At 51.4% G+C, this 23,905-nt stretch overlaps 2 protein-coding genes across 2 annotated transcripts; one reads left to right on the top strand and one right to left on the bottom strand.

Moving 5' to 3' along the window:
- Positions 1-271: 271 nt before the first annotated feature.
- On the bottom strand, positions 272-9,874 carry LOC100091005 (sodium-dependent phosphate transport protein 3-like). Its single transcript, XM_039914271.1, has 8 exons — positions 9,820-9,874; positions 6,566-6,688; positions 5,329-5,549; positions 4,672-4,947; positions 4,478-4,565; positions 3,780-3,866; positions 2,361-2,479; positions 272-530 (listed from the first exon to the last, which is right to left on the bottom strand). The coding sequence occupies exons 1-8, from the start codon at positions 9,872-9,874 to the stop codon at positions 387-389; spliced, it is 1,113 nt and encodes a 370-aa protein (XP_039770205.1). The 3' UTR covers positions 272-386.
- A 4,090-nt stretch (positions 9,875-13,964) lies between these two features.
- On the top strand, positions 13,965-23,842 carry PPT1 (palmitoyl-protein thioesterase 1). The gene is made up of 9 exons (XM_029080635.1): positions 13,965-14,098; positions 15,778-15,887; positions 16,954-17,081; positions 17,531-17,601; positions 19,575-19,677; positions 20,273-20,363; positions 20,826-20,924; positions 21,210-21,281; positions 23,088-23,842. The coding sequence occupies exons 1-9, from the start codon at positions 13,981-13,983 to the stop codon at positions 23,208-23,210; spliced, it is 915 nt and encodes a 304-aa protein (XP_028936468.1). The 5' UTR covers positions 13,965-13,980; the 3' UTR covers positions 23,211-23,842.
- Positions 23,843-23,905: the final 63 nt, after the last annotated feature.

Here is a 23,905-nt window from a genome sequence, read left to right as displayed (position 1 = left end):
CACATAGTAAGCGCTTAACAAATACCAACATTATTAATTAGTATAATTACTATAGTAGTCATAATTATATTACTAAGAATTAGTAATAATAATAAAAACAGTAGAACATAAGGATAGTCGACCAATCCTATTTATTGAGTGTTTACTATGTGCCAAGCACTGTACTGAAGACTTGGGAAAGTACAAGTTAACAGAGTTGGTTGACTTGTTCCCTTCCCACAAGGGGCTTTCCAAGTCAGCGCGGTGGAACTTTTCCACGAAAGCGCGTCGCTTTTTTCCCCCACGAAGGGCTGGAAAAAGCAAACGTAGGCCTGACCCAAGTGGGTTTCCTCAGAAGCACCCACCCTCCGTGTCCGCATAATGGTCCCTCTCTGGCGTCTGGGACCTCAGTGAAGTTCAAAATCTGGATCAGGTGCCTCTTTAGCCCAGGCCTGGACATCTGCACTGCTAAAGATGACGTAGAAAGTCACAGCCAGAAGATTAATGGCAGCCGATAGGAAGAAGACATTCCTCCAACCGGTAAGGGCATCCTGTCGGGACAAAATCCAGAGCCGGGTTAGTTCAACCGTGCCTTCAAATCCACTGGAATGCACCTTCGAACAGAAAATCCATCTTCTACTGATCTCTGCCATGAAGTTAGGGAAACATTTATTTTGAAGTGGAGCCCACGTGGGACCGGGACCGTGTCCCCTCCGATTATCTCGTATTTACCCCGGTGTTTAGTACGGTGCTTGGCGCGTAATAAGCACTTAACACATGACACGGGTGTTTTCAGTTTTGTTCTGTGGTACACACTTGGGGATAATTTTGAGAGAAAGCCCTAACTGCTCGTGCTTGAGTTCTTAAAAAATGCCTAAAAAAACTACCTTTTTTTGGCACCTACCATTTCTAAGCAGAGTCCAGAGAGTCATTTGGTCTTAATGTGGCCTTGACCTCTTGCGTTTTCATTCATTCGTTCATATTTATTGAGCACTTAAGCACTTACTGTGTGAGCAGCACTGTTCTAAGCGCTTGGGAGAGTACAGTATAACACTAAACAGACACGTTTCCTGCACCCGACAAGCTTTTCCAGAGCAGAGATTAACTCCCTGGCTTTCTGTTTGAGGGTCCTGATTTTACCACCTACACTAGTCCAGAAGGAGCGTGGCCTAGTGGAAAGAGCCCGGGCCCGGGAGCCAGAAGGACCTGGATTCTAATCCCCGCTCCATCACTTGTCTGCTGCGTGACCTCGGACCAGTCATTTCTCTGTGCCTCCAGTTCCCTCACCTATAAAAGGGGGATTAATACTGTGAGCCCCATGTAGGTCACGGACTGTGTCCCACCCGATAATCTTGTAGCTACCCCAGTGGTCAGTACAGTGCCTGGCACATAATAAGCACTTAATTACCATTAAAAAAAAATCAGATGGGGTGTGGTCTGATGAAACTTTGTCCCATAAATGGTTCAGGCAAGTCACTCCCTTTAGGACCAACAGATGGCAGGAATTGCAGGCACATTGTAAAATGATATCACCCTCTCTTTTTTTTTTAAGGTCTTGGTTATACGCTTACTGTGTGTCGAATCCTGTTCTAAGCGCTGTGGTAGATACAAGTTAACTAGGTTGGACCCAGTCCCCATTCTGCAATGGGCTCACAGTCTAAGAAAGAGGGAGAACAGGAGAAAATGATGTTTGTTAAGCGCTGAGATATATCAAGTTGGACACAGTCCCTGTCCCACGTGAGGCTCACAGTCTCATTCCCCATTTTACAGATGAGGTAACTGAGGCACACAGAATAATAATAATAATGTTGGTATTTGTTAAGCGCTTACTCTGTGCAGAGCCCTGTTCTAAGCGCTGGGGGTGATACAGGGTCATCAGGTTGTCCCACGTGAGGCTCACAGTTTTACAGATGAGGTAACTGAGGCACAAAGAAGTTAAGTGACTCGCCCACAGTCACAGAGCTGACAAGTGGCAGAGCCGGAGTCGAACCCATGACCTCTGACTCCGAAGCCCAGGCTCTCTCCACCGAGCCACGCTGCTTCCCCAGAAGGGAAGTGACTTGCTCAAGGTCACACAGCAGACAAGTGGCGGAGCCGGGGTTAGGACCCCTTTGAAGTGCCTCAATGACTCTTGAAGCTTCCTTCCCGTCAGGACCACCTCTGAAGGCCACCGCACTGTTCTCAGCAGGAAAGGGGAGGACGTTTCCCAGCTCCGGGAAGGCAGAAATGCAGAAAACCGACAAAATCCCTAGACTGTAAGCTCCTGTGGGCAAGGATGGTGTCTACCATCTCTATTATTCTCCCAAATGCTTTATATCGTGCTCTGCGCAGAGGAAGCGTTCGATAGATACCACTGTTTGTTTGATGGATAATTGATGTACCTGATGGGTCAGTGAAGACGTGATATAGTCCTTTTCCCTGGCACTAATAAACGGATGGCTCTGGGGATCTTTATAAACCAGAAAGAACCAGAAAATGCAGCAGACTCCGCCGATGCTTCCTACAGAATGCAGAAACAGGTGTGGGTGCTGAATTCTTAGGATGGGAACACCGAGCCCCGAGGAGTACTGACGACGTCTTTTCTAAGCTTTGCCAAATTCCCAAGGGTCTAATCAGTGGTATCTATTGAGTGCTTACTGGGTGCAGAACACTGTACTGAGCGCTCGGTATCATCATGGTGCAGGGAATAGAGCCCGGGCCTGGGAATCAGAAGGTCATGGGTTCTAATTCCGGCTCCGCCACTTCTCTGCTGTGTGACCTTGGGCGAGTCACTTCTCTTCTCTGGGCCTCAGTTACCTCATCTGTGAAATGGGGATTGAGGCCGTGAGCCCTACGTGGGACAGGGGCTGTGTCCAACTCCATTCGCCGGTATCCACCCCAGTGCTTAGTAGAGTACCTGACACATAGTAAGCACTTAACATATATCATCATCATCATCATCTGGGCTCCAGAGCCATTCAGGAAACAGATAGAAAGAGCACAGGCCTGGGAGTCTGAGGATCTGGGTTCTAATCCTGGCTCTGCTATTTTTCTGCCTCGCGACTTTGGGCAAGTCACTTTACTTTTCTGTACTTCAGTTCCCTCGTCTATCAAATGGGCATCTAATACCTGCTCAAATGGACATCTAATACCTGCTCTCCCTCCTACTTAGACTGTGAGGCCCCATTACGGGACAAGGTCCGTATCTGATCTGCTTATCTTAGTATCTACCTCAGTGCTTAGTACAGTGCTTTGAAAATAGTAAGCCTTTATTATTACCATTACAGGTAGAAACATCGGAGAAGCAGGGTGGCCACGTGGATAGAGCACAGGCCTGGGAGGCAGAGGGTCTAGGTTCTAATCCTGGCTCTGCCACTTGTCTGCTCTGTGACCTTGGGCAAGTCATTTCACTTCTCTGTGCCTCAGTTACCTCATGTGTAAAATGGGGATTAACACTGTGAGCCCCATGTGGGACAGGGACTGTGTCTAACCTAATTAATTCGTGTCTACCTCAGTGCTTAGTACAGTGCCTGACACATAGTAAGCGCTTAACAAATACCATTAAAAAGAACATTGCCCCAAATCCCCCTCAGCTTTGGTCAAATCTTACAGATACCCTCTTCTCTAGTTAGAGCATCCCATCCTCCCTCCCTGTCCTGAGGAAATTAATATTCATCGAATCTCCAAACCCGTCTGATCCCTCAGGGACCAGAATGATGGGTCCGGAACCGTTTCAGACGGTTCTGAGGCAGCTGACGGGTGAGCGGAACGGTGTGTCCGCAATATTATCCGGCCCCCAGGATTCCATGCCGGGAACTCACCAAAGATGTAGAAGACGAAGGGCCACCCCAGACACTGACAGATGATCCCTCCTAGCGAGAAGGTGATGCAGCTCCCGAAATGGGATCCTGAGAAGAAGAATAATTATGGTATTTGTTAAGCGCTTGTTACGTGCCAGGCACTGTACTTAGCACGGGGGTGGGTCCAAGATCATCAGGTTGGACTCGGTCCCTGTCCCACGCGGCGATCACAGTCTCCATCCTCATTTTCCAGATGAGGTAACTGAGGGACAGAGAAACTCCGGATCACATAGCAGACAGGTGGCAGAACCGGGATTAGAACCCATGACCAGTTCTGACTCCCAGGCCCAAGTTGTCTCCACTAGGAAAGCCAGGAGCTGTCGGGATTAGAAAGCTCAGGAGTCAGGGAGAGGCGAGCATCTGTCTTCCCTCTCCCGCCCCGTGCCCTCTTGCCATCGGGCGGCTCTGGATTCATTCATTCATTCATTCAATTGTATTTACTGAGTGCTTAGTGTGTGCAGAGCACTGTACTAGGAGCTTGGGAGAGCACAGTAGAACAATAAACAGACACATCCCCTGCCCACAACGAGATTCAAGAGGTAATCGCTCAATCAACCCGCTTTGAACCAGTTTAGTGCGGCTTGGCCAGAATCTCTGGAACGTTAACATTAAGATGGGCTCCCAGAATCCCTTCCAACGGCAGCGTGGCTTGTCCTCACCGGCTTTGGAAAAGGTGAAGAGGCAGCTGCGTTCGGCCGGAGGAGCCCACTTGGACCAAAACGTGGATGGCACGGGTAATATCACTCCCTGTCACGGAAATGGAACCAGCCATTCGGTTAACGGTCAGTTAGTGGCATATATTGAGCGCTTATTGTGTGCAGAGCACTGTGCTAAGCGCTTGGGGCCCCTCAACCGCGGCTCCGGAATTCTGCCCCCACCAGGACCCATCCATCACCTGAGCCATGCCCTGGGCTACGCGGAGCGCCACGAGGTAGGCCGCCCCCAGGTCCGAGGCCAACGGGGTGAGCAGCGTGAGGGCCGAGGAGACCAGCAGGCCGGCCCCGGCCACCAGCTTCCCCCCGAGCAGGCCCGCCAGGTATCCGCCGGGGATCTGGGTCAGCATGGAACCGTAGAAGAAGGCGCTGAGGATGATGCCCTGGGTTTCTGAGCTCCAGTCATACTCCGGGGCCTGAGGGAGACGGCCAATCACCTCGAGTGAAAAACTGAAGTCTGCAACCTAGTTTTCTGACATCAAGCGCTGGGATAGATACAGAATAATCAGGGTGACCACATGGGGCTCTCAGTCTAAATAATAGTAATTGTGGTATTTGTTAAGTGCTTCCTGTGCACTTAACAAGCTAATCGGGTTGGACAAAGTCCCTGTCCCACATGGGACTCACAGTCTTAATCCCCATTTTCCAGATGAGGCAGCTGAGAAGGGAAGTACTTGCCCAAGGTCACAGAGCCGACACGTGTCGGAGCCGGGATTAGAACCCAGGTCCTCTGACTCCCAAGCCCGGGCTCTTTCCACTAGGCCGCGCTTCTTCCCCGGATTTGCCAGCAGACTTACCAGGCGGACTTCAGGTGGATATTCCAGGTGGGATCCACTGGGAGAAACAGAGGGTGCGCCGGCGGGAGCATCTGTGGAGTGATTGGCCGGGTCCCGCCGGCCCGTGCCTTGGACCATGGCCACGATGGCGATGCTGAGGCTGACGCGTTGGGAAAAAATCACGAAGAAACTGAAGTGCAAGACGAAAGCCAGGCTGTGTCGGACCGAGCAAAGCCTCGGGGCTGCAGAGAGAGGCGACAGTTCTCCGGCAACGATTTTTAAGATCAGAAATATCGGGCATCAAATTATTACCAGAAAGACTCGGGAAGAATCTAGAAACTGCAACTCTCCCCACCTTCAAAACCCTCCTAAGAATCCCGTCTCCTCCACGAGGTCATCCCTAACTAAGCTCTCATTCCCCCCATCCACCCTCCTCTCTGCATCGACTCTACACTTGGCTGTGGAGCTTTTAAGCCCTTCGATATTCCCGCCAGCCCCACAGCCCTTCTGTACGTCAATCGATCAGTTGTGCTGATTGAGCGCTTACCGTGTGCAGAGCACTGTACTGAGCGCTTGGGAGAGGATGAGAGAACGATAAACAGACACCGTCCCCGCCCGCAATGAGCTTGCAGTCCCTTATACTCTTCTATATCCTCTATCTGTAATTTATTTTAATGTCTGCCTCCCCCTGTACACTCTAAGCTTCTTGCTGACAGGGATCACACCTACCAACTCCATTATATTGTACTACTTCTTTGGCCTCGGTTTCCTCATCAGTAAGATGGGGATAAGATTGATGGTGAGCCCCATGCCCAAGTCATCGTCATTACTATTGGCTGACTCCAATGTCATCATTAATATTCCTGTTATTATTATTGATTGTGTCTACCAACCGTTACATTGCGATAGCATACTCTTCCAAGCGCTCTGCACACAGTAAGGGCTCAATAAATATGACCGATTGATTTGTTAAGTGCTGACGATGTGTCAAGCACTGTTCTAAGAGCTGACTCTTCCCCTTGTATCTGTCTTATGTCTAACCCAACAAGTGCTTAATAAATACCGTAATTATCACTGTAGCTTCCACCAAGCTCGTCCCCATTTCATCCAATCTCACCACCAAGGGGATGAAGGAGATTGAACCGGGAAGATCTCACTGGGGAGCTTCGGCCCGCAGGTGATAATAATAACGGTGGTGTTTGTTAAGCGCTTACTATATGCCAAGCACTGTACCAGACACGATTTACTAAAGATTTACCTTTCTTTGCTGGGCGGTGCTCATTAGATAAATGCATCTGTGATGAGGGATCGCTCCCCATCTTGGGATCCTTTTCTATCTCCATCACCTGCAGCTCTTCACCTCCAGGTTGGCCCTCGGATCCTGTAAGTAGACGACGCCCTCTGAAACAATACCGAGGAACGTGTCTCCCAGAAATATGCTCCACCATGAAGGGGCTCGTTTTATTTTTTAATGGTATTGGTTAAGCACTTACTACGTGCCAGGCAGTCGTTCTACGTGCTTGGGTAGATCCAAGCTGATCAGGTTGGACGTAGTCTCTGTCCCACATGGGGCTCACAGTCTTAATCCCCATTTTCCAGAGGAGGGAACTGAGGCCCAGAGAAGAGAAGCGACTTGCCCAAGGTCACGCAGCGGACAAATGGCGGAGCTGGGACTGTTCATTCATATTTATTGAGCACTTACTGTGTGCACCGTAGTGTACTAAGCCCTTGGGAGAGGATAATATAACAGTAAACAGAAACATTCCCTGCCCACAGTGAGTTTAGAGTCTAGGGTGGGGAGATGGACATCAAGACAAATAAATAAATTAGAACCCAGTTCCTCCTGACTTCCTGGCCCTAGATTTACCCTCCAAACCACGCTGCTTAATGACACAATGGATAGGGCTCCTTATTTGTCAGACAGTAATCTTTAATGTAGCAACTTTTAAGGTAACCTAAGGGCTCTAAGGACCTGGTTAATAAACACAGTCGCTTCCACCGACCAAGTTGGGAGTAACCGCGAAGTAAGGACTCAGGAATCATGAACCTCTCAGGCTATATAAACTTCGTCTCTTTTCTCATCCACAAAGTCCACAACCCCTCCCAAAGCTCAGCAAAGGGCAGCACTTGCCTTTCAAAACATGACGTGTCAAAAATCAGGAGAAAATTTTCCGCTCCTAATGAAGAGTGTGGTTTCTGATTCCTTCAGATCCTCGTTTCAGAATTCCTTATAAAGGAATCGGTACTGATAATTTCTTCGCTTAAGAGAGGGCTTTCGGACCCTGTGGGGAAAGAATCATTTCAGCAATTCATTGGATCCATTCATTCTTTCATTCAGTAAATCCAACAGATACTGTCATATGAATGATCTGTTATGAAAAACGATTCAGTGATTTTAGGGGTTCAAACCTCAATTTTCAAAAGACAAAATCCTCTTTTCCTCTTCTCCCTCTCCCTTCTGCAGCCACCTGAACTTGCTCCCTTTATTCATCCCACCTGACCCAGCCCCACAGCACTTAGGCACATATCTATCATTTATGTATTTATATTAATGTCTGTCTCCCCCCTAGACTGTAAGTTCATCGTGGGCAGGGAATGTGTCGGTGTACTGGTATATTGTTCTCTCCCGAGTGCTTAGTACACTCCTTTGCCCAAAGAAGTGCTCAAAAAAATGTGATTGAATGAATGGATGGATGGATGGATGGATGAATGAATGAACGAACGAACGAATGAATCATCTGAGGAAAGGTGGAGGAGAAGAGAAAGAGGAGGAGGAGGTGTTCCTAAAGATGAGACTCTGAAAAGGACAGTGTAAGGTGGCCACCTTTATGGGTTGAAGCAGCATAGCCTAGGGGAAAGAGCCCGGGCCAGGTCACCAGCGGACCTGGGTTCTAATCCTGCCTCTGCCACGTATCTGCTGTGTCACCTTGGGCAAGTCACTTCTTTGTGCCTCAGTTTCCTCATCTGTAAAACGGGGATTCGATAGCTGTTCTTTGTCCCCCTGTGAGCTCCGTGTGGGACAAGGTCTGTGTCCAACCTGGTTACCTTGGATGGCCACAATATTCTAACGAGCTTTGTTTGTGTCTTTTCGTGTCTTTCTGTTTCATTTCACCACTCTTTAGATATCTGTGATCAGTTCCTTCTTCCTCTTGTTATTTTTAGACTGTAGGCCTTCCCCAGGATAAGAACCATGTCTAATTCCCACCTGTGTATTCTTTTCTAGTGGTTGGGACCGTAGAGAAGCAGCGTGGCTCAGTGGAAAGAGCACGGGCTTGGGAGTCAGAGGTCATGAGTTCGAATCCCGGCTCTGCCACTTGGCTGCTGTGGGACTTTGGGCAAGCCACTTAACTTCTCTGTGCCTCAGTTACCTCATCTGTAAAATGGGGATTAACTGTGAGCCTCACGTGGGACGACCTGATGACCCTGTATCTACCCCAGCGCTTAGAACAGTGCTCGGCACATAGTAAGTGCTTAACAAATACCAACATGATTATTATCATTACTCTGCACCCAGGAAGCGCTTAATAAATACTACTTAATAAATAAGTACAGTGCCTGGCGCAAATTAAGCATTTAACCAATACCGCAATTATTACTATTCCTAATATGACTTCTACTTTTTTATGGTATCTGTTTAGCGCTTACTATGTGTCAGGCACTACAATAAGCACTTAGGTAGATACAAACGAATCAGATTGGATGCAGTCCCTGTCCCACCTGGGGCTCACAGTCTTAATCCCCATTTGACAGATGAAGCAATGTAGGCACAGAGAGGTGAAGTGATTTGCCTAAGGTCACACAGCAGACAAGTGGCAGGGCTGGGTTTAGAACTCAGGTCCTTCTGACTCCCAGGCCCGGACTTTATCCCCAAGGCCACGGTTTCCCCTGCATTGAGAAGAGTGATTGGCATAGAGTAAATACTTAACAAATGCCAAAATTACTATGATCATTCCATCCCTCTCCAGTGTTTTCTCACTAATTCACCGTCACTTTTCTGCAATCAATCACGCTATTCCTTTCATAATTTCTCTCCATCAGATCCCCTGTTCCTGCCGGGCAAACAAAGCGGAAGACGCATCTGCAGCATTCGAATGACCAAAATACACCTCATTATTAAAACCTAAGCGACTTTGCTTTATTTCACTTTGGCATCAGTTCAGTCATTTGTTCATGAAAATCGCAGTATTCAAGTTAAGAAACGTAACGTTGGACCAACGCAGGAAAACTTCGTAGAACCTACCAGCTTTTTAAGTTAAAAAAACAAGAAATATTGCCAACTGAATGTGATGCCTCTTACAAACTACACATGCCATTCAGTGAGTAATGAAAGTCTCCAAGTCATCACCAACAACCAATATGTGGCATCCAAGTACCTAGAAATGAATTGAACCACAGGGCAAGAGAGAGGCAAAAAAAAATAAACAATCTCTTTATGCAACTGGCTTTTGAAACAAGAGGAGACACAGAGTGGAAAGAAAAGTGTGTAAAAGAAATTCTAAGGTAATGAAATACCTACCTGCCAAAATTCTCGATCTCCAAGCTGCAACTCCACAGGAAGAAGAGTCATGATCTCAATGGTAAAAGCGGAAAAGAAAAACTATTTTGGGGGGTGGGGGAGAGGATTTCCCCACCTGGGCAGAGTTAAAAAAGCCAAAATACTGACAGCCAGGGGAAGTGAGCTCTGTAACTACTCTGATAAAAATGACCAAATTGAGCCCTTGATGTAATTGCTTCCGCTGCTTGGACTGTGTACTGTGCAAAAGGATTATTCCCTGAGGAGAAAATGACCAAGGTGGAAAGTGACCTTGGTCCTCGGGGCGAAGTCTTCTTTTCAAGTGATTGGGTGTGAAAAGTGATAAGGGCTTCACAAGATAAGGAAACAGTGATGTCCTCCAAAAAATGATTAATGGGCAAAGAAGGGTATCTGAGGTGCTAATTACTAGGAGCTACCCTGAGGAGAAGACAAGATAGAGTTGAAATCAGTAATAATAATCATAATTGTGGTGTATGTGCCCAGCACTGTTCTAAGCACTGGTGTGGATACAAACAAATCCCGTTGGACATAGTCCCTCTCCCACATGGGTTCACAGTCTTAATCCCCATTTTAGAGATGAGGTAACTGGAGTACAGAGAAGTTGTGACTTGCCCTCCGCTCCCTCTGCTCCCTCTCTGCTCCCCCTTCACCTCCCCTCAGCTAAGCCCCCCTTCCCCCTTTTCCCTCTGCTCCTCCCCCTCTCCCCCTCCCCTCAGCACTGTGCTCATTTGTATATATTTTTATTACCCTATTTATTTTTGTTAATGAGTGTACACCCCCTTGATTCTATTTATCCTGATTACGTTGTTTTGTTTTTGTCTGTCTCCCCCAGTTAGACCGTAAGCCCGTCAGTGGGCAGGGATTGTCTCTATCTGTTGTCGAACTGTCCATTCCAAGTGCTCAATACAGTGCTCTGCACATAGTAAGCGCTCAATACTATTGAATGAATGAATGAATGAAAGTAGTGGCAGGCAGGGATTAGAAACCAGGTCCTTCTAACTCCCAGGCCGGTACGCTTCGAGAGCTAAGATTTTAAGGTGTCTGCCCAAAAGTAAAAAGCCCAAAACATGGAGTTGGAAAGGCTTCAAGGGCCTCTAGGCTGTAAACTGGGCAAGGAAGGTGTTTGCCAACTCTGTTTTATCATACTCTCCCAAATTCTTAGTACAGTGTTCTGCAAATAATAAAACCTCAATAAATACTATTGATTGATGGATTATTTCTGAAGAGGAGAGGGTGAACTAGATAACCTAAAGTCTCTTAAAGCCCGGTGATTCTGAGCAAAATCCTGGAGCAAGGAAGTGACAGAACTGAAGAGAAATAAATTAGCTGAGAAGCAGTGCTGCCTAGCGGGAAGAGCCGAGTCTGGGAGTTAGAGGACCAGGGTTCTAATCCTGACTCTGCTGATTGCTCTCTGTGTGACCTTGGGGAAATCGCCTAACTTCTCTGTGTCTCAGTTTGCTCAGCTGTAAAATGGGGATTAAATACTCATTCTCCCTCCCACTTAGACTGCGAGGCTCACGTGAGACAGTGGCTGTGTCCGATCGGATTAACTTGTACCTACCCCAGTGCTTAGAACACTGCTTGAAACTTACTAAGTGCTTACAAATACCAAAATAATAGTAATAATAATTGGGCAGTATTCAAGGAGGCTCATTACTTCCATATTAATCCAAGCATTTATCCTATCAGCCCCCTTGTTCTTTCCACTGCTTCCTATCTTATCACCTCTCATTGGAAGGATGCAAGTTGCAAACCTGGGAATGTGAGAAGAAAATGAGTGCTAATTGCTCGAATGTTCTCTATCTCCAGGGAACATTTTATCCCTAAGGACATGAGCTAATAGGTAGAATAATGGAGGGGTGTGAAAGACTTGGTGGGAAGGATTTGTTCAATTTTCAACCTGTTAAGTATGAGGTCCTCTAAACTGGAAGCTCCTTGAGGGCAGGGAACAATTCTACCAACTTTGTTGAACTATACTCTCCCAAACGCTTAGCATAGAGCTCTGCACACCATCAGCATTTAGTAAATACCACTGATTGATTGACTGAGGTGGGAGTGGGATATCCATCCAGTCAGTAAGTCAATCGTATTTACTGAGCCCTTACTGTGTGTAGACCACTGTACTACGTGCGTAGGAGAGGACATTCTACCAGTAGAACAGACACATTCCCTCCCCACTACGAGCTGACAATCTAGAGGAGGAGACAGACATTAATATAAATAAATAAATTACCGATATGGACATACGTGCTGTGGAGCTGGGAAGGGGGATGCATAAAGGGAGCAAGCCAGGGTGATGCAGAAGGGAGAGGGAGAAGAGGAAAGGAGGGTTTAGTCAGGAAAGGCCTCTTGGAGGAGATAGGCCTTCAATAAGGCTTTGAAGTGGGGAGTTATTGTCTGTTGGATATGAGGAGGGAGGGCGTTTCAGGCCAGAGGCAGGATGTGGGCGAGAGATCAATGGGGAGATAGTCCAGATAGACAAGGCAGACGAGATAGACAAGATGGAAATGTGCGGGCTGGGTTGTAGTGGGAGAGTAAGGAGGTGAGGGAGGAGGGGGAAGGTGATTGAGTGCTTTAAAGCCAATGGTGAGGAATTTCTGTTTGATGAGGATCCCCTGGAGTTTCTTGAGGAGTAGGGAAACATGGCCTGAATGTTCATGTAGGAAAATGATCCAGGCAGCAGAGTGAAGTATAGACCGGAGGGGGGAGAGACAGGTGGCAGGGAAGTTAGCAAGGAGGCTGATGCAGCCATCCAAGTGGGATAAAATATTAATAATAATTATGGTATTTAGTACTGTACTATGCACTGGGGTGGATACAAGCAAATCGGGTTGGATCCCAGTCCCTGTCCCACGTGGGGCTCACAGTCTCAATCCCCATTTTACGGAGGAGGGAAACCGAGCCCCTGAGAAGTGAAGTGACTTGCCCAAGGTCACCCAGCAGACAAGTAGAGGAGGCAGGATTAGAACCCACAGCCTTCTGACTCCCAGGCCCGGGCTCTATCCATCAGCCCATGCTGGTTCTCAAGCGATTGGATGAACGGGGAAACGGTTTGGATGGAGAGGAAAGGGTGGATTTCTGTGATGTTGTGAAGGTCAGACTGGCAGGATTTAATGATGGACTGGCTATGTGGGTCAAGATATTGAGAGAGAGAGAAGTCAAGGATAACATCAAGGTTATGAGCTTGAGAGACAGAAAGGACGGTGGTGCTGTCTACAGTGGTGGGAAAGTCAGGGGCAGAGCAGGGTTTGGGTGGGAAGCGGCGGTAGTTGAAGCCACGGGAGCGAATGGGTTCCCATGCTTAGAACAGTGCTCGGCATGTATTAAGCATTTAACAAATACCACAATTATTATTATTTATTATTATTAGAGAAGCAGCGTGGCTTAGTGGCAAGAGCCTGGGCTTGGGAATCAGAGGTCACAGATTCCAATCCCGGCTCCTACACTTGTCAGCTGTGTGACATTGGGCAAGTCACTTCCCTTCTCTGGGCCTCAGTGACCTCATCTGCAAATATGGGGATTAAAAAATGCGAGCCCCACATGGGACGATCTGCTTCCCCCGTCTCTCCCCCAGGGCTTAGAAGAGCGCGCTGCACATAGTAAGCGCTTCACAAATGCCATCATTAATAATAATAATGTTGCTATTTGTTAAGCGCTTACTATGTGCCAAGCACTGTTCTAAGCGCTGGGGCAGACACAGGGTCATCAGGTTGTCCCACGTGGAGCTCACAGTCTTAATCCCCATTTGACAGATGAGGTCACTGAGGCACCGAGAAGTGAAGTGACTTGCCCAAAGTCACACAGCTGACAAGTGGCCGAGTGGGGATTCGAACCCATGACCTCCGACTCCGAAGCCCCTGCTCTTTCCACAGAGCCAAACTGCTTCTCGGCATAAGCATTATTAACTGCATCATTCTTAACCACCGGCATTATTATTATTATTTTATTATTATTATTATTGTCCAAGGGAGTGGGTGTAGAGGGAGAACAGAAGTCACGTGCTCTGCCCCTCAGCCCTTTTGGCGGGCTTCAAAGGCCGAGGCGCGAGCGGCGATTGCGCCTGCGCCGTGGGGCGGAGCCGAGCCGAGCCGTTCCCTTGACGACGGGCGGCCCCGGCGGGTCACGTGACCCCGGGCAAGATGGCGCCGGGCGGTCCCTGCTCCTGGCTGGTCCTGCTGCTGGCGGGGGGCTGCTCGGCCCTGCAGGGCCCCCGCCCCGGACCCCCGCCCCTGCCCCTCGTCATCTGGCACGGAATGGGTGAGAGCGAGGCCGGGGAGGGGCTCGGGAGACCCTTCGACCTGCTGCCCTGGCCAGGCCCCGGGTTCTAATCCTGCTCGGGGACCTTGGGCCTGACATTTAACCCCGACCGCCTCTGGAAAATGGGGATGAACGCCGGGAGTCCCACGTGGGACAAGCTGATGACCTTGTCTCTCCTCCCCCGGGGGTGAGCACAGTGCTCAGCGCTCAAAAGATAATAACGTTGGTATTTGTTAAGCGCTGACTATGTGCAGAGCGCTGTTCTAAGCGCTGGGGGAGATACAGGGTCATCAGGTGATCCCACGTGAGGTTCACGGTCTTCATCCCCAGCGTGGCTCACTGGTAAGAGCCCGGGCTTGAGAGTCAGAGGTCATGGGTTCGAATCCCGGCTCTGCCACTCGTCAGCCGGGTGACTGTGGGCAAGTCACTTAGACCCTGTATCTCTCCCAGCGCTTAGAACAGTGCTCTGCACATAGTAAGTGCTTAACAAATACCAACATTATTATTATCCCTATTTTCCAGATGAGGGAACTGAGGCACAGTGAAGTGACCTGCCCATAGTCACACAGCTGACAAGGGGCGGAGCCGGGATTCGATCCCATGACCCCTGACTGCCAAGCCCGGGCTCTTTCCATCATTATGTTCCTTCCCAGACTGTCAGGCGGGGGGTGGGACCCAGGAGATCTGTTACCCCTCTTCACCCTTGCGAAGGGCTGGGTGGGGGTGGTCACCCAAGGGCCTGGAAGCACTTCGTACAGTGCTCTGCACATAGTAAGCGCTCAATAAATACGATCTAGGGAATGAAAAAGCGAAAATCCAATATGCGCATGCCTCCCCTTCACTCGGGACTTGCTGCTTCCTTTTCTCAAGTTCCCTAAAAGGATGAGGGTGTTTGTTAAGTAAGTAGTGAGCGCTTAAGAAATGCCATCATCATCATCCTGCCTCTCTCACCCGCTGGGACCCTGTTCAGATGATTCCCCAGAAGAATGGTTCCCCGCAGAGCTGAGAGGTGGTTTCTGGGCTGGGCCTGCCTTCAGGTCAGTCAATCAATCATTGGTACTTAGTGAATACCTACTGTGTTACGCAGGGCACTGTACTAAACGCTGGGAGAGTACCAAGGAGTCCTACCCGGCTAGCGGGACAAGCTGCAGAGAGCTTGACTCAACTGGTGTGTAAATGGCAATTTAGCCCATCTGGGAAGGGCGAATTTCCTTCCAGGAGTTCACAACCCGCTCACCTGAGCATGAAGTGGAGAGTGGTGTTTAAGTGCTTACTGTGTGCCGAGCAATGTTCTAAACGCTGAGGTAGAGACAAGAGGATCAGGTTATCGTGGTCCCTGTCCGACCTGGAGCTCGCAGCCTAAGAGGGAAGAGAACGGGTATTGAAGCCCCATTTTATAGATGAGAAAATCAAGGCTCAGAGAAGTTGAGACTTGCCCGAGATGACCCAGCAGGTGGGTGGCGGAGCTGGGATTGGAACCCAGGTCCCCTGGCTCCCAGGACCGGTTTTTCCAACTGCATTCACCTGGCCCTTAGTGAGACGGCGGAGCCCTGGGCGTTGAAGCCCAATTTCCTCAGGAGTTCTGTGCACAGACATAAGTCGCTTAAAGTCGTCCAGTTTGTTTTCTAAACCTCTTTGAAATCACGTAATGTTGTCGGCTTTTGTTTTCTTTTCCCCAGGAGACAGCTGTTGTAACCCCTTGAGCATGGGATCCATTAAAAAAATGGTGGAGAGTAAAATACCCGGGATTTATGTTTTATCTCTAGAGATTGGCAAGACCGTGATGGAGGTAAGTTCCAAGAGAGCCTCTGCTATCTAAATCGATCCGGGGTATTTTTTGAGCGCTTACTCTGTGCCGAGCACCGTACTAAGCGCTTGGGAGGTATCATATAGCAGCGTCGGTAGACACGTTCCCTGCCCACAGAGAGCTCGCAGTCTGAATCGTGGGTTTTCATCTTTTAGTTCGCAGAGTTGAGTCGGAAATAGGCTCCGTCTCTCCTGCTCCCTCACACATCTGGTCGCAGAGGTGACCGTTAGCGTCCTGGACAGTCCGGTCCTCAGCTGAGATGACATCCGATGCCTTTATGGCTGGTATTTTTATTGTCCTTGCCCAAACCGAATTCCACAGCTTGTTAGCGGCGCCCATGTTTACAAGACTTGGGAAGGGGATGCAGCAGTCCTGGAATGGGGCCGGGATTGGGGGTGAGTCAGAGGTGGCTCCCGTGATTATCTTTCGGGCTTGCGGATTTCTGAAACAGGCTCCTTGTCTGCCTTTGCCATTTACGGAAGTCTGGACTTGGGGCCGGGGGGAGTCGGTAGCAGCGGGTCAAGTTTCTCCTCTTACTTCCTCTTGCCACTTTGCTTCTTGCTGGCCTCCTTGGAGTTCTCGCTTAGTCGGAGAGCCGGGTGCTTAACCTCAGGAGGTTGTTCCTGTGCGAAACTGTGGCGGTAGGAAAAAAATGAGGGGACTCGAGAGAGAGGCTTGAAGAAATGAGCGAGGCGTTCACCGTGGTGTATTAGAAAGTTAGAGACGGAAAGGGGAAAAAAGTTTAGACCGGGCAGCCCAAACTCTGAGAATGGGAGGCAAAACACTGTAGAAGCAGCGGTTTTTTCACAGATGGTGCCCGGGCCTGGGAATCAGAGGACCTGGGTGAGAGTTTGTTGGCGAGATGGAGGTCCAGTGAATAAGTTGGCATTAGAGGAGCAAAATGTTCGGGTTGGGTTATAGTAGAGTCAGGACGGAACCAGGACTAGAATTCAGGTCTCCTGCCTCCTGCCCTTTCCGCTAGGTCCCTCTGCTCGCGTTTCTACTCATATATGTTCGTTGTCTTTCCGCCCGCACGCACCTCTTCTAGGATATGGAAAACAGTTTCTTCATGAACGTCAACCACCAAGTGTCAACCGTGTGTGAGATGCTCTCCAAGGATCCCAAGTTGCAACAGGGCTACAACGCTATGGGATTTTCCCAAGGAGGCCAGTTCCTGTACGTTCCCGATTTCAGCAGCCCCTAGGTCGCATTCATACTTTTCCTCCTGTTTCCAAGGGCCAGTCACAAATCCCCCCCACGGGGTACCCTAGCCTTAAAACAAAACAGAAAAACCCTTCCCGGAAAGCTCTGTGGAATGTGCGTGACCTTGGACAAGTCACTCGACCTCTCTGGGCCTCAGTCCTCTCATCGGTAAAACGGGGATGAAGACCGTGAGCCCGTCATTGGGCAGGGATTGTCTCTAGCTGTTGCCCAATTGTCCATTCCAAGCGCTTAGTACAGTGCTCTGCACATAGTAAGCGCTCAATAAATACCATTGAATGAATGACCGTGAGCCCCATGAGGGACAGGGACTGTGTCCAACCTGATTAGCTTGTACCTACCCCAGTGCTTAGTACCATTTACCTCCCCCCAAAACAATACAAACCACTCTGTTTTTCCTCCAGGAGGGCAGTGGCTCAGAGATGTCCGTCGCCTCCCATGGTCAACTTGATTTCAGTTGGGGGCCAACATCAAGGTAACGAGGGCTTTTCCTTCCGGGCTTCTGGGGAGCAGTGAGAGGAGCGGGGAGACCGATAGGAAATTCATTCATTCATTCATTCAATAGTATTTATTGAGCGCTTACTATGTGCAGAGCACTGTACTAAGCGCTTGGCATGAACAAGTCGGCAACAGATAGAGACGGTCCCTGCCGTTTGACGGGCTTACGGTCTAATGGGGAAGAAATGGGGTGGGGGGGGCTTCTGCACCCCAGGGCCATGGGCCTAAATGAAACTCTTTACGGTCTGCAGAGAGGTCGGAGTCACTTTAAAAGCCTGCTGGATCAGCTGACTGCAGATGTTTAGGGAGGAGACTGTAAGCTGTAAACTCCTTGAGGGCAGGGGGAAGGTGTCTGTTTATTGTAGCACTCTCCCAAAGGCTTAGTACAGTGCTCTGCACACACAATAAGCACTCAATAAATACAATTAACTAACTGACTGAGGAGGCCAGCGCTGATAGAGAGCTGGATTGCGGGAGAACGCGTCTAACGGAGGTAAGTAGTAGGAATGTGTAGCTTAGTAGATAGAGCACAGGCCCCGGGGGTCAGAAGGACCTGGGTTCTAATCCCGGCTCTGCCACATGTCTGCTGTGTGACCTTGGGCAAGACACTTCACTTCTCTGGGCCTGTTACCTCATCTGTAAAATGGGGATTAAGAGTGTGAGCCCCATGCGGGACAGGGACTGTGTCCAACCTGATTACACCGTATCTACCCCAGCGTTTAGAACAGTGCTTGGCACATAGTATGTGCTGAACAAGTACTATTATTATTATTATTACGTGGTGGTATTTAAGTGCTTGCTCTGTGCTAAGCACCGTAGTAGTTGAAAGATAATTAGGTCAGACAGTCCTTGTCCCACAGGGTGGTCAGAGTCTTAGAAAGGGAGAACAGATATTATAATAATGTTGGTATTTGTTAAGCGCTTACTATGTGCCGAGCACTGTTCTAAGCACTGGGGTAGACACAGGGGAATCAGGTTGCCCCACGTGGGGCTCACAGTCTTAATCCCCATTTTACAGATGAGGTCACTGAGGCACCGAGAAGTTGTGTGACTTGCCCGAAGTCACACAGCTGACAAGTGGCCGCGCCGGGATTCGAACCCCTGACCTCTGACTCCAAAGCCCGTGCTCTTTCCACCGAGCCACGCTGCTTCTCGATATTGAATCCCCATGTGACAAGCACCACGCTAAATGCTGGGGGATAAGGGGAGCAGAGTAGCAATGTGGCCTACTAGAAGAACTTGAGCCTCGGGAGTCGAAGGACCTGGGTTCTAATTCTAGCTCTGCCACTTGCCTGCTGTGTGACTTTAGGCAAGTCAAGTCACTTCCTGTGCCCGTTTTCTAATCTGTGAAACGGGAATAAAAATACCTCTTCCTCCTCTCCTTCAGGCCGTGAACCCTATGTAGAACCGAACCTGGGTCTGACCCGATTATCTTTTAGTCTATCCGCAGTGCTTAGTAAAGTGCTTGGCACATGAGGGAGCCCTTACCAATTTCCGCTATTGGATCATCATTATTATAAAACATAATAGTAACAACCAGAAAAGACGGGGAAGCGTTAATCAGCAGTGGCCTCCTGGAAGTTAATCGTATTGAGCGCTTACTCTGTGCAGTGCACTGTACTAAGCGCTTGGGAGAGCACAGCACGGCAGAATTAGCACGTTCCCTGCCCACTGAGCTTACGGTCTAGAGGGGGAGACGGACATGAAAATGAATAAAGAAGCTTCCTTCTGGAGGAGGGGAGGGATGTGGGGAAGCAAAGCTGACGGGAGCTACAGGAGGGGGATGGAAGGGGTGACCCCCCCAGTTACCCTGCCCGCTCTAGAGGAGGGAACTGTCGATGAGACGGGTCTCTGATCTGCCTGGGGTTGAGTAGCGGGTTCACCGCCCACCCCGTCTCCGGGAGAGTGGAATGGGCTGGGGGACTCATTGCCCACCCTCTTGGTCTGCAGGGGTCTACGGTCTTCCCCGCTGCCCCGGGGAGAGCTCGCACATCTGTGACTGGATCCGGAAAACGCTGGACATCGGGGCCTACACCAAACGGGTCCAAGAGCTGTGAGTGGGGGTGGCGGCTGGAGCCCTTCCAATCGGGAGAACGGGGCCCGGGGCGGGGGTCCCCGTTCCCCCCCGGGCATCCGCACTTCACCGTGGGTCGCGCCCCTCCCTGCCTGGTCGAGGCGCCCCGGGCCCCGGCGGGCGGGAGTGAGAGCGAGCGATGCCACGTGGAACCCTGGCGCTAGGAGGAGTGAGGCTTGTCCGTCGATCCCGGCGGGAGAGGGCATCACTAAGAGCCTGCCACCGTACTAAGTGCACTGGAGAGAGGACAGCCCGTCAAGGTTACTTACTGAGCGCCTGCTGCAGGGAAAAGACACCATCCCTGCCCTCACGGAACGTGCGTGAGGGCAGAGATCTTGGCTGTTATATTGTGCCCGCTTGAGCGCTTAGTGCTGCGCACTCAGTAAGTGCTCAGTGAATACGGTGGATTGATACAACTTAGGGGGGAGTAAGACCACATTCTTTGTTTTTGAGGAGCTTGTGGTCCTCTGGGGGAGCCAGATTGTCATTCTTTACAAATAGCGGGGAGCCGGGGGAGCCCCGACCCTCACGGCCCCCCCCCCCGCCCCCCCGATCACCGCCCCTCATGGTGCAGCTTGGTGCAGGCCGAATATTGGCACGACCCGGTGAAGGAGGAGCTGTACCGCAACTGCAGCATCTTCTTGGCCGACATCAACCAGGAGAGGGTAAGGGCCTGCTCCAGCCCCCACCCGCCCAGCCTCCCTGGGCTCCCTGAGCCCGGCCGGGCCGCAGAGGCCACAGGCGAGGGGCTCCGTCGGTTTCCCCAGCCGCCGGGCCCTTGGCAGAGCCCGGGCCTAGCACAGCCCATTCAGTCGGGCTCGGGGGAAAGCGGGGCCCGGGAACCCCTTTCACCACATTTCCCCTTAATCAGGGAAGACTTCCCAGGGCGACGTGAAGCCGCTGCCTTCGGACGTATGGGCGGGATGGGCGTTGTCCTGGGAGAAAGCGGGCTCAAGCGGGGAAGCGTCCGCCTGGCTTCCCCAAGGGCCCCTGCCGAGCCAGGACCGAGGCGGGAGGGCCTGAGGGAAACAGGAGGAAGTCAGGGGCCGGAGCTCCTAGAATTCCAGAGGACGGGGACCGGACTCGCTCCAACCCAGAGCCGCTCTCACCCCCCGCCCCTCGGCCAGGAGTTCAATGAAACGTACAAGAGGAACCTGATGGCGCTGAAGACCTTTGTGATGGTCAAGTTCCTCAAGGACACGGTGGTGGACCCCGTAGAGTCAGAGGTGAGGCCCGCGGGCCAGGCGGGAATCTCGGCCTGGGGGGCCGGAGGGGGGGCCGGACCCTCCCGCTGTCGAGGGGAGCGCAGGTTTAGGGCTCGCTCGTCCCCGGCGGGATTGGCCCCATCCCCCACCTCTCCTCCTGCTTTCTCTGGGACAGGGGTCCCAGGAGGTTTGGGAAAGACCAATTCCCGCCACCCCCCACCCCATGTGACCAGGCTGACCGGCTTGGGTGGGACACCCCCTCCTCATTTCAATCAATCGATTTCCTTTCACCTTTCCCTCCCACAGTGGTTTGGATTCTACAGAAGCGGCCAGGCCAAAGAAACCGTTCGTTTGCAGGAGACTGCCTTGTACGCCCAGGTAACGCAGGCGGCTGCAGGGCGTTCTGAGAGAAAAAAAACCTTCCCCCCACACCCTCCTCACCCGGGATCAAGAACGATCCTGGTGGGGAAAAATGGGGGCCTGGGGGTGGGGAGGGGGGTGGAGGAAGCGCTCATGCTCCCAACCCAAATCCACAGTCTGGTCCTCCGCTTCACGCCCTCCCCAGGGGTTGGCCAGGCAGAAACCCGAGCCTAACTGACCCTGGCAGAACCCAGGCAGCGTGGCTTAGTGGGTCGAGCCCGGGCCTGGGAGTCAGAAGGCACTAGAACGGCTCTAAATGGATCCTCCTCTAAGTCCCCGATCCGTAATTAATGTGTCGGAGAGAAGGGAGGCTCCCTACCGCAGCACAGGCCTCTGCAAGCCAAGTTAGGTGGGGAGGGCGGGGAAGGAGGAGGAGGAAGCGTGGGAGAGCAGGGGGCTCACCCCGCCAGCGGGGCAGCGTGTTGGCCCAGAACCCTCATGCCACAGCTGGACAAAAGCGTGACTCAGCCTGGATCGTCTGGGCCCAGCTGGCATCGTACCCCGCTACGGCTGCCTGGCGGTGGGGTGGGGAGCAGTGCGGCCACGCGGGAGGCCTGTGGGGCTCTGCCGGTTGCCCGCTGCGTGAGCTTGGGCAAGTGACTTCACTTCTCTGTGCTTGCTTCACTTTCCTCATGTTGAATGGAAACTGAATACTTGTTCTCCAGCCCCCTGGGGATCGGATCCGACCTCATCCTGTATTTCTCTTCTTTATTAGCATTTAAGCACTTTCTAAACGTCAGGCACTCTAATGAGCACTGGAGTTAGACCCAAGCTAATGAGGTTGGACACGGTCCACGTCCCACACGGGGCTCCCATGGTGTTAAGGCTGGATTAAGATTAAAGTTCCCATTTTCCAGATGAGGGAACTGAGGCCTGGACCTTGTTCTGCCCTCATAATAATAATGTCGGTATTTGTTAAGCGCTTACTGTGGGCAGAGCACTGTTCTAAGCGCTGGGGTAGATACAGGGTCATCAGATCGTCCCACGTGAGGCTCGCAGTTAATCCCCATTTTACAGGTGAGGTAACTGAGGTACAGGGAAGTTAAGTGACTTGCCCAGTCACCCGGCTGACAAGTGGCAGAGCCAGGATTCGAACCCGTGACCTCTGCCTCCCAAGCCCGGGCTCTTTCCACTGAGCCACGTTGCTTCTAACAATAATCATTAGGGTACTTTAAGCGCTTACTATCTACCAAGCACTGTTCTAAGCTCTGGGTAAGATACAGATTAAGCAGGTTGGACGCAGTCGGTCCCTGTCCCACATGGGGCTTATCTCTCTCATCCCCGTTTGACAGCTGAGGTAACCAAGGTACAGAGAAGTGAAGAGAGTTGCCCAAGGTCACGCGGCGGACACGAGCCGGGGTTAGAACCCGGGTCTTCGCGACTCCCGGACCCGGGGTCCATCCGCTGGGCCCCGCCGCTTCTCAAGCAGAATGCGAGGGGCCGGCCCCCTCCCCCTCGGGGGGCACTCGCTTCCGTTTTTCCTGGGCCGGCTCTCCCCGCCCCCTCCATCTTGGGGGTTTGCTTTGGCCCAGTGGGTCACAGTAGCCCGTCCCCCATCCCCCCTTGGCAACCAAGGCAGCCCTAGGCTCTCCACAGAGCAGCGGGTCCAAGGCTCCTCCCTCCAGCCGCTCCCAGGCCGGGCTGTCCCCCCACCCCTCCTTGCCACCCTCTCCCTGATAACCTCGTATCTACCCCAGTGCTTAGAACAATCCGTGGCCTATAGCGCTTAACAAATACCATCATCACTCTATTATTTCCCCCCAGGACCGGTTGGGGCTCAAGCAGATGGACGAGGCGGGAAAACTGGTGTTTCTGACGGCCCCCGGCGACCACCTCCAGTTCACGCCGGACTGGTTTTACACCAACCTCCTCCCGTTCCTTCTGTGAGCCGTCCCGCTGCCTCCGAGCGACCGAACGGGCGAAGGAACGGGCTCCCAGAGAACCAACGCGACTGATACGCTCTCCCCTCCCCGCCTAGAAAGATCAGAGATCCTGATCTTCTCCGGGAGCCTGCTTGAGCTTAATCCCGCTACTGCCATATGGCGTTCCCGGCCCCGGGAGAGGCCGGGTGTAATTAGCTGAGAGGCTTGAGGATTGTTTGACCGCGGAGCCCGGAGTTAGGGTGGACAAGCTGGACTCGCCTTCCTCCAGCAGGAGCTGTCACCGCAAACCGCAGCCCGGACAGTCTTGCCCGGACTGGAATTCGAGCACTTAACGCGCGCCGAGCACCGGACTGAGCGCTTGGGAGAGTACGAGAGTTGGCAGGCGCGAATTCTGCCCTCCAGGAGCTCCCGCCCTCAGGGGTCCTAGCCGGACCCAGATGATTACTGCTCACCGGTCAAGACCACACCGAAACCGGGTGCCACAATGCCGAGAGAAGAAATCCGCCGCTTCAACTAAGCACTTTCAGCCCCGTCCTCATCTCCGTACTTCCCCACGCCCCCATCTTCCGGCGAGAGTCTTTTTATAACCGTGGACGTTTTTACGTGGCTGCCTGAAATAAAGACTTCGACTTCTTATCCCTCTGGTACCTTCTCCTCTTTAGTGGGCGTTGCGGGATCGGGGCGGTACAGACCGAACCC

Source organism: Ornithorhynchus anatinus, chromosome 16 (genome assembly GCF_004115215.2).
Source record: "Ornithorhynchus anatinus isolate Pmale09 chromosome 16, mOrnAna1.pri.v4, whole genome shotgun sequence".
Lineage (NCBI taxonomy): Eukaryota > Metazoa > Chordata > Mammalia > Monotremata > Ornithorhynchidae > Ornithorhynchus > Ornithorhynchus anatinus.
The sequence above is the reverse complement of the archived record's forward strand: the minus strand, read 5'-3'. Positions and strand labels throughout refer to the sequence as shown.

What these genes read in the sequence shown, in the direction of transcription:
- LOC100091005 (XM_039914271.1), bottom strand. Translation starts at nt 9,874, where the DNA reads ATGACTCTTCTTCCTGTGGAGTTGCAGCTTGGAGATCGAGAATTTTGG. An exon ending in GCACCGCCCAGCAAAGAAAG is followed by an intron (nt 5,550 to 6,565) that starts GTAAATCTTTAG and finishes CTCTCTCTGCAG; the next exon opens with CCCCGAGGCTTTGCTCGGTC. An exon ending in GGCAGAATTCCGGAGCCGCG is followed by an intron (nt 4,566 to 4,671) that starts GTTGAGGGGCCC and finishes TTTCCGTGACAG; the next exon opens with GGAGTGATATTACCCGTGCC.
- PPT1 (XM_029080635.1), top strand. Translation starts at nt 13,981, where the DNA reads ATGGCGCCGGGCGGTCCCTGCTCCTGGCTGGTCCTGCTGCTGGCGGGG. An exon ending in TCCCAAGGAGGCCAGTTCCT is followed by an intron (nt 17,082 to 17,530) that starts GTACGTTCCCGA and finishes TTTTTCCTCCAG; the next exon opens with GAGGGCAGTGGCTCAGAGAT. An exon ending in TGGACCCCGTAGAGTCAGAG is followed by an intron (nt 20,925 to 21,209) that starts GTGAGGCCCGCG and finishes TCCCTCCCACAG; the next exon opens with TGGTTTGGATTCTACAGAAG.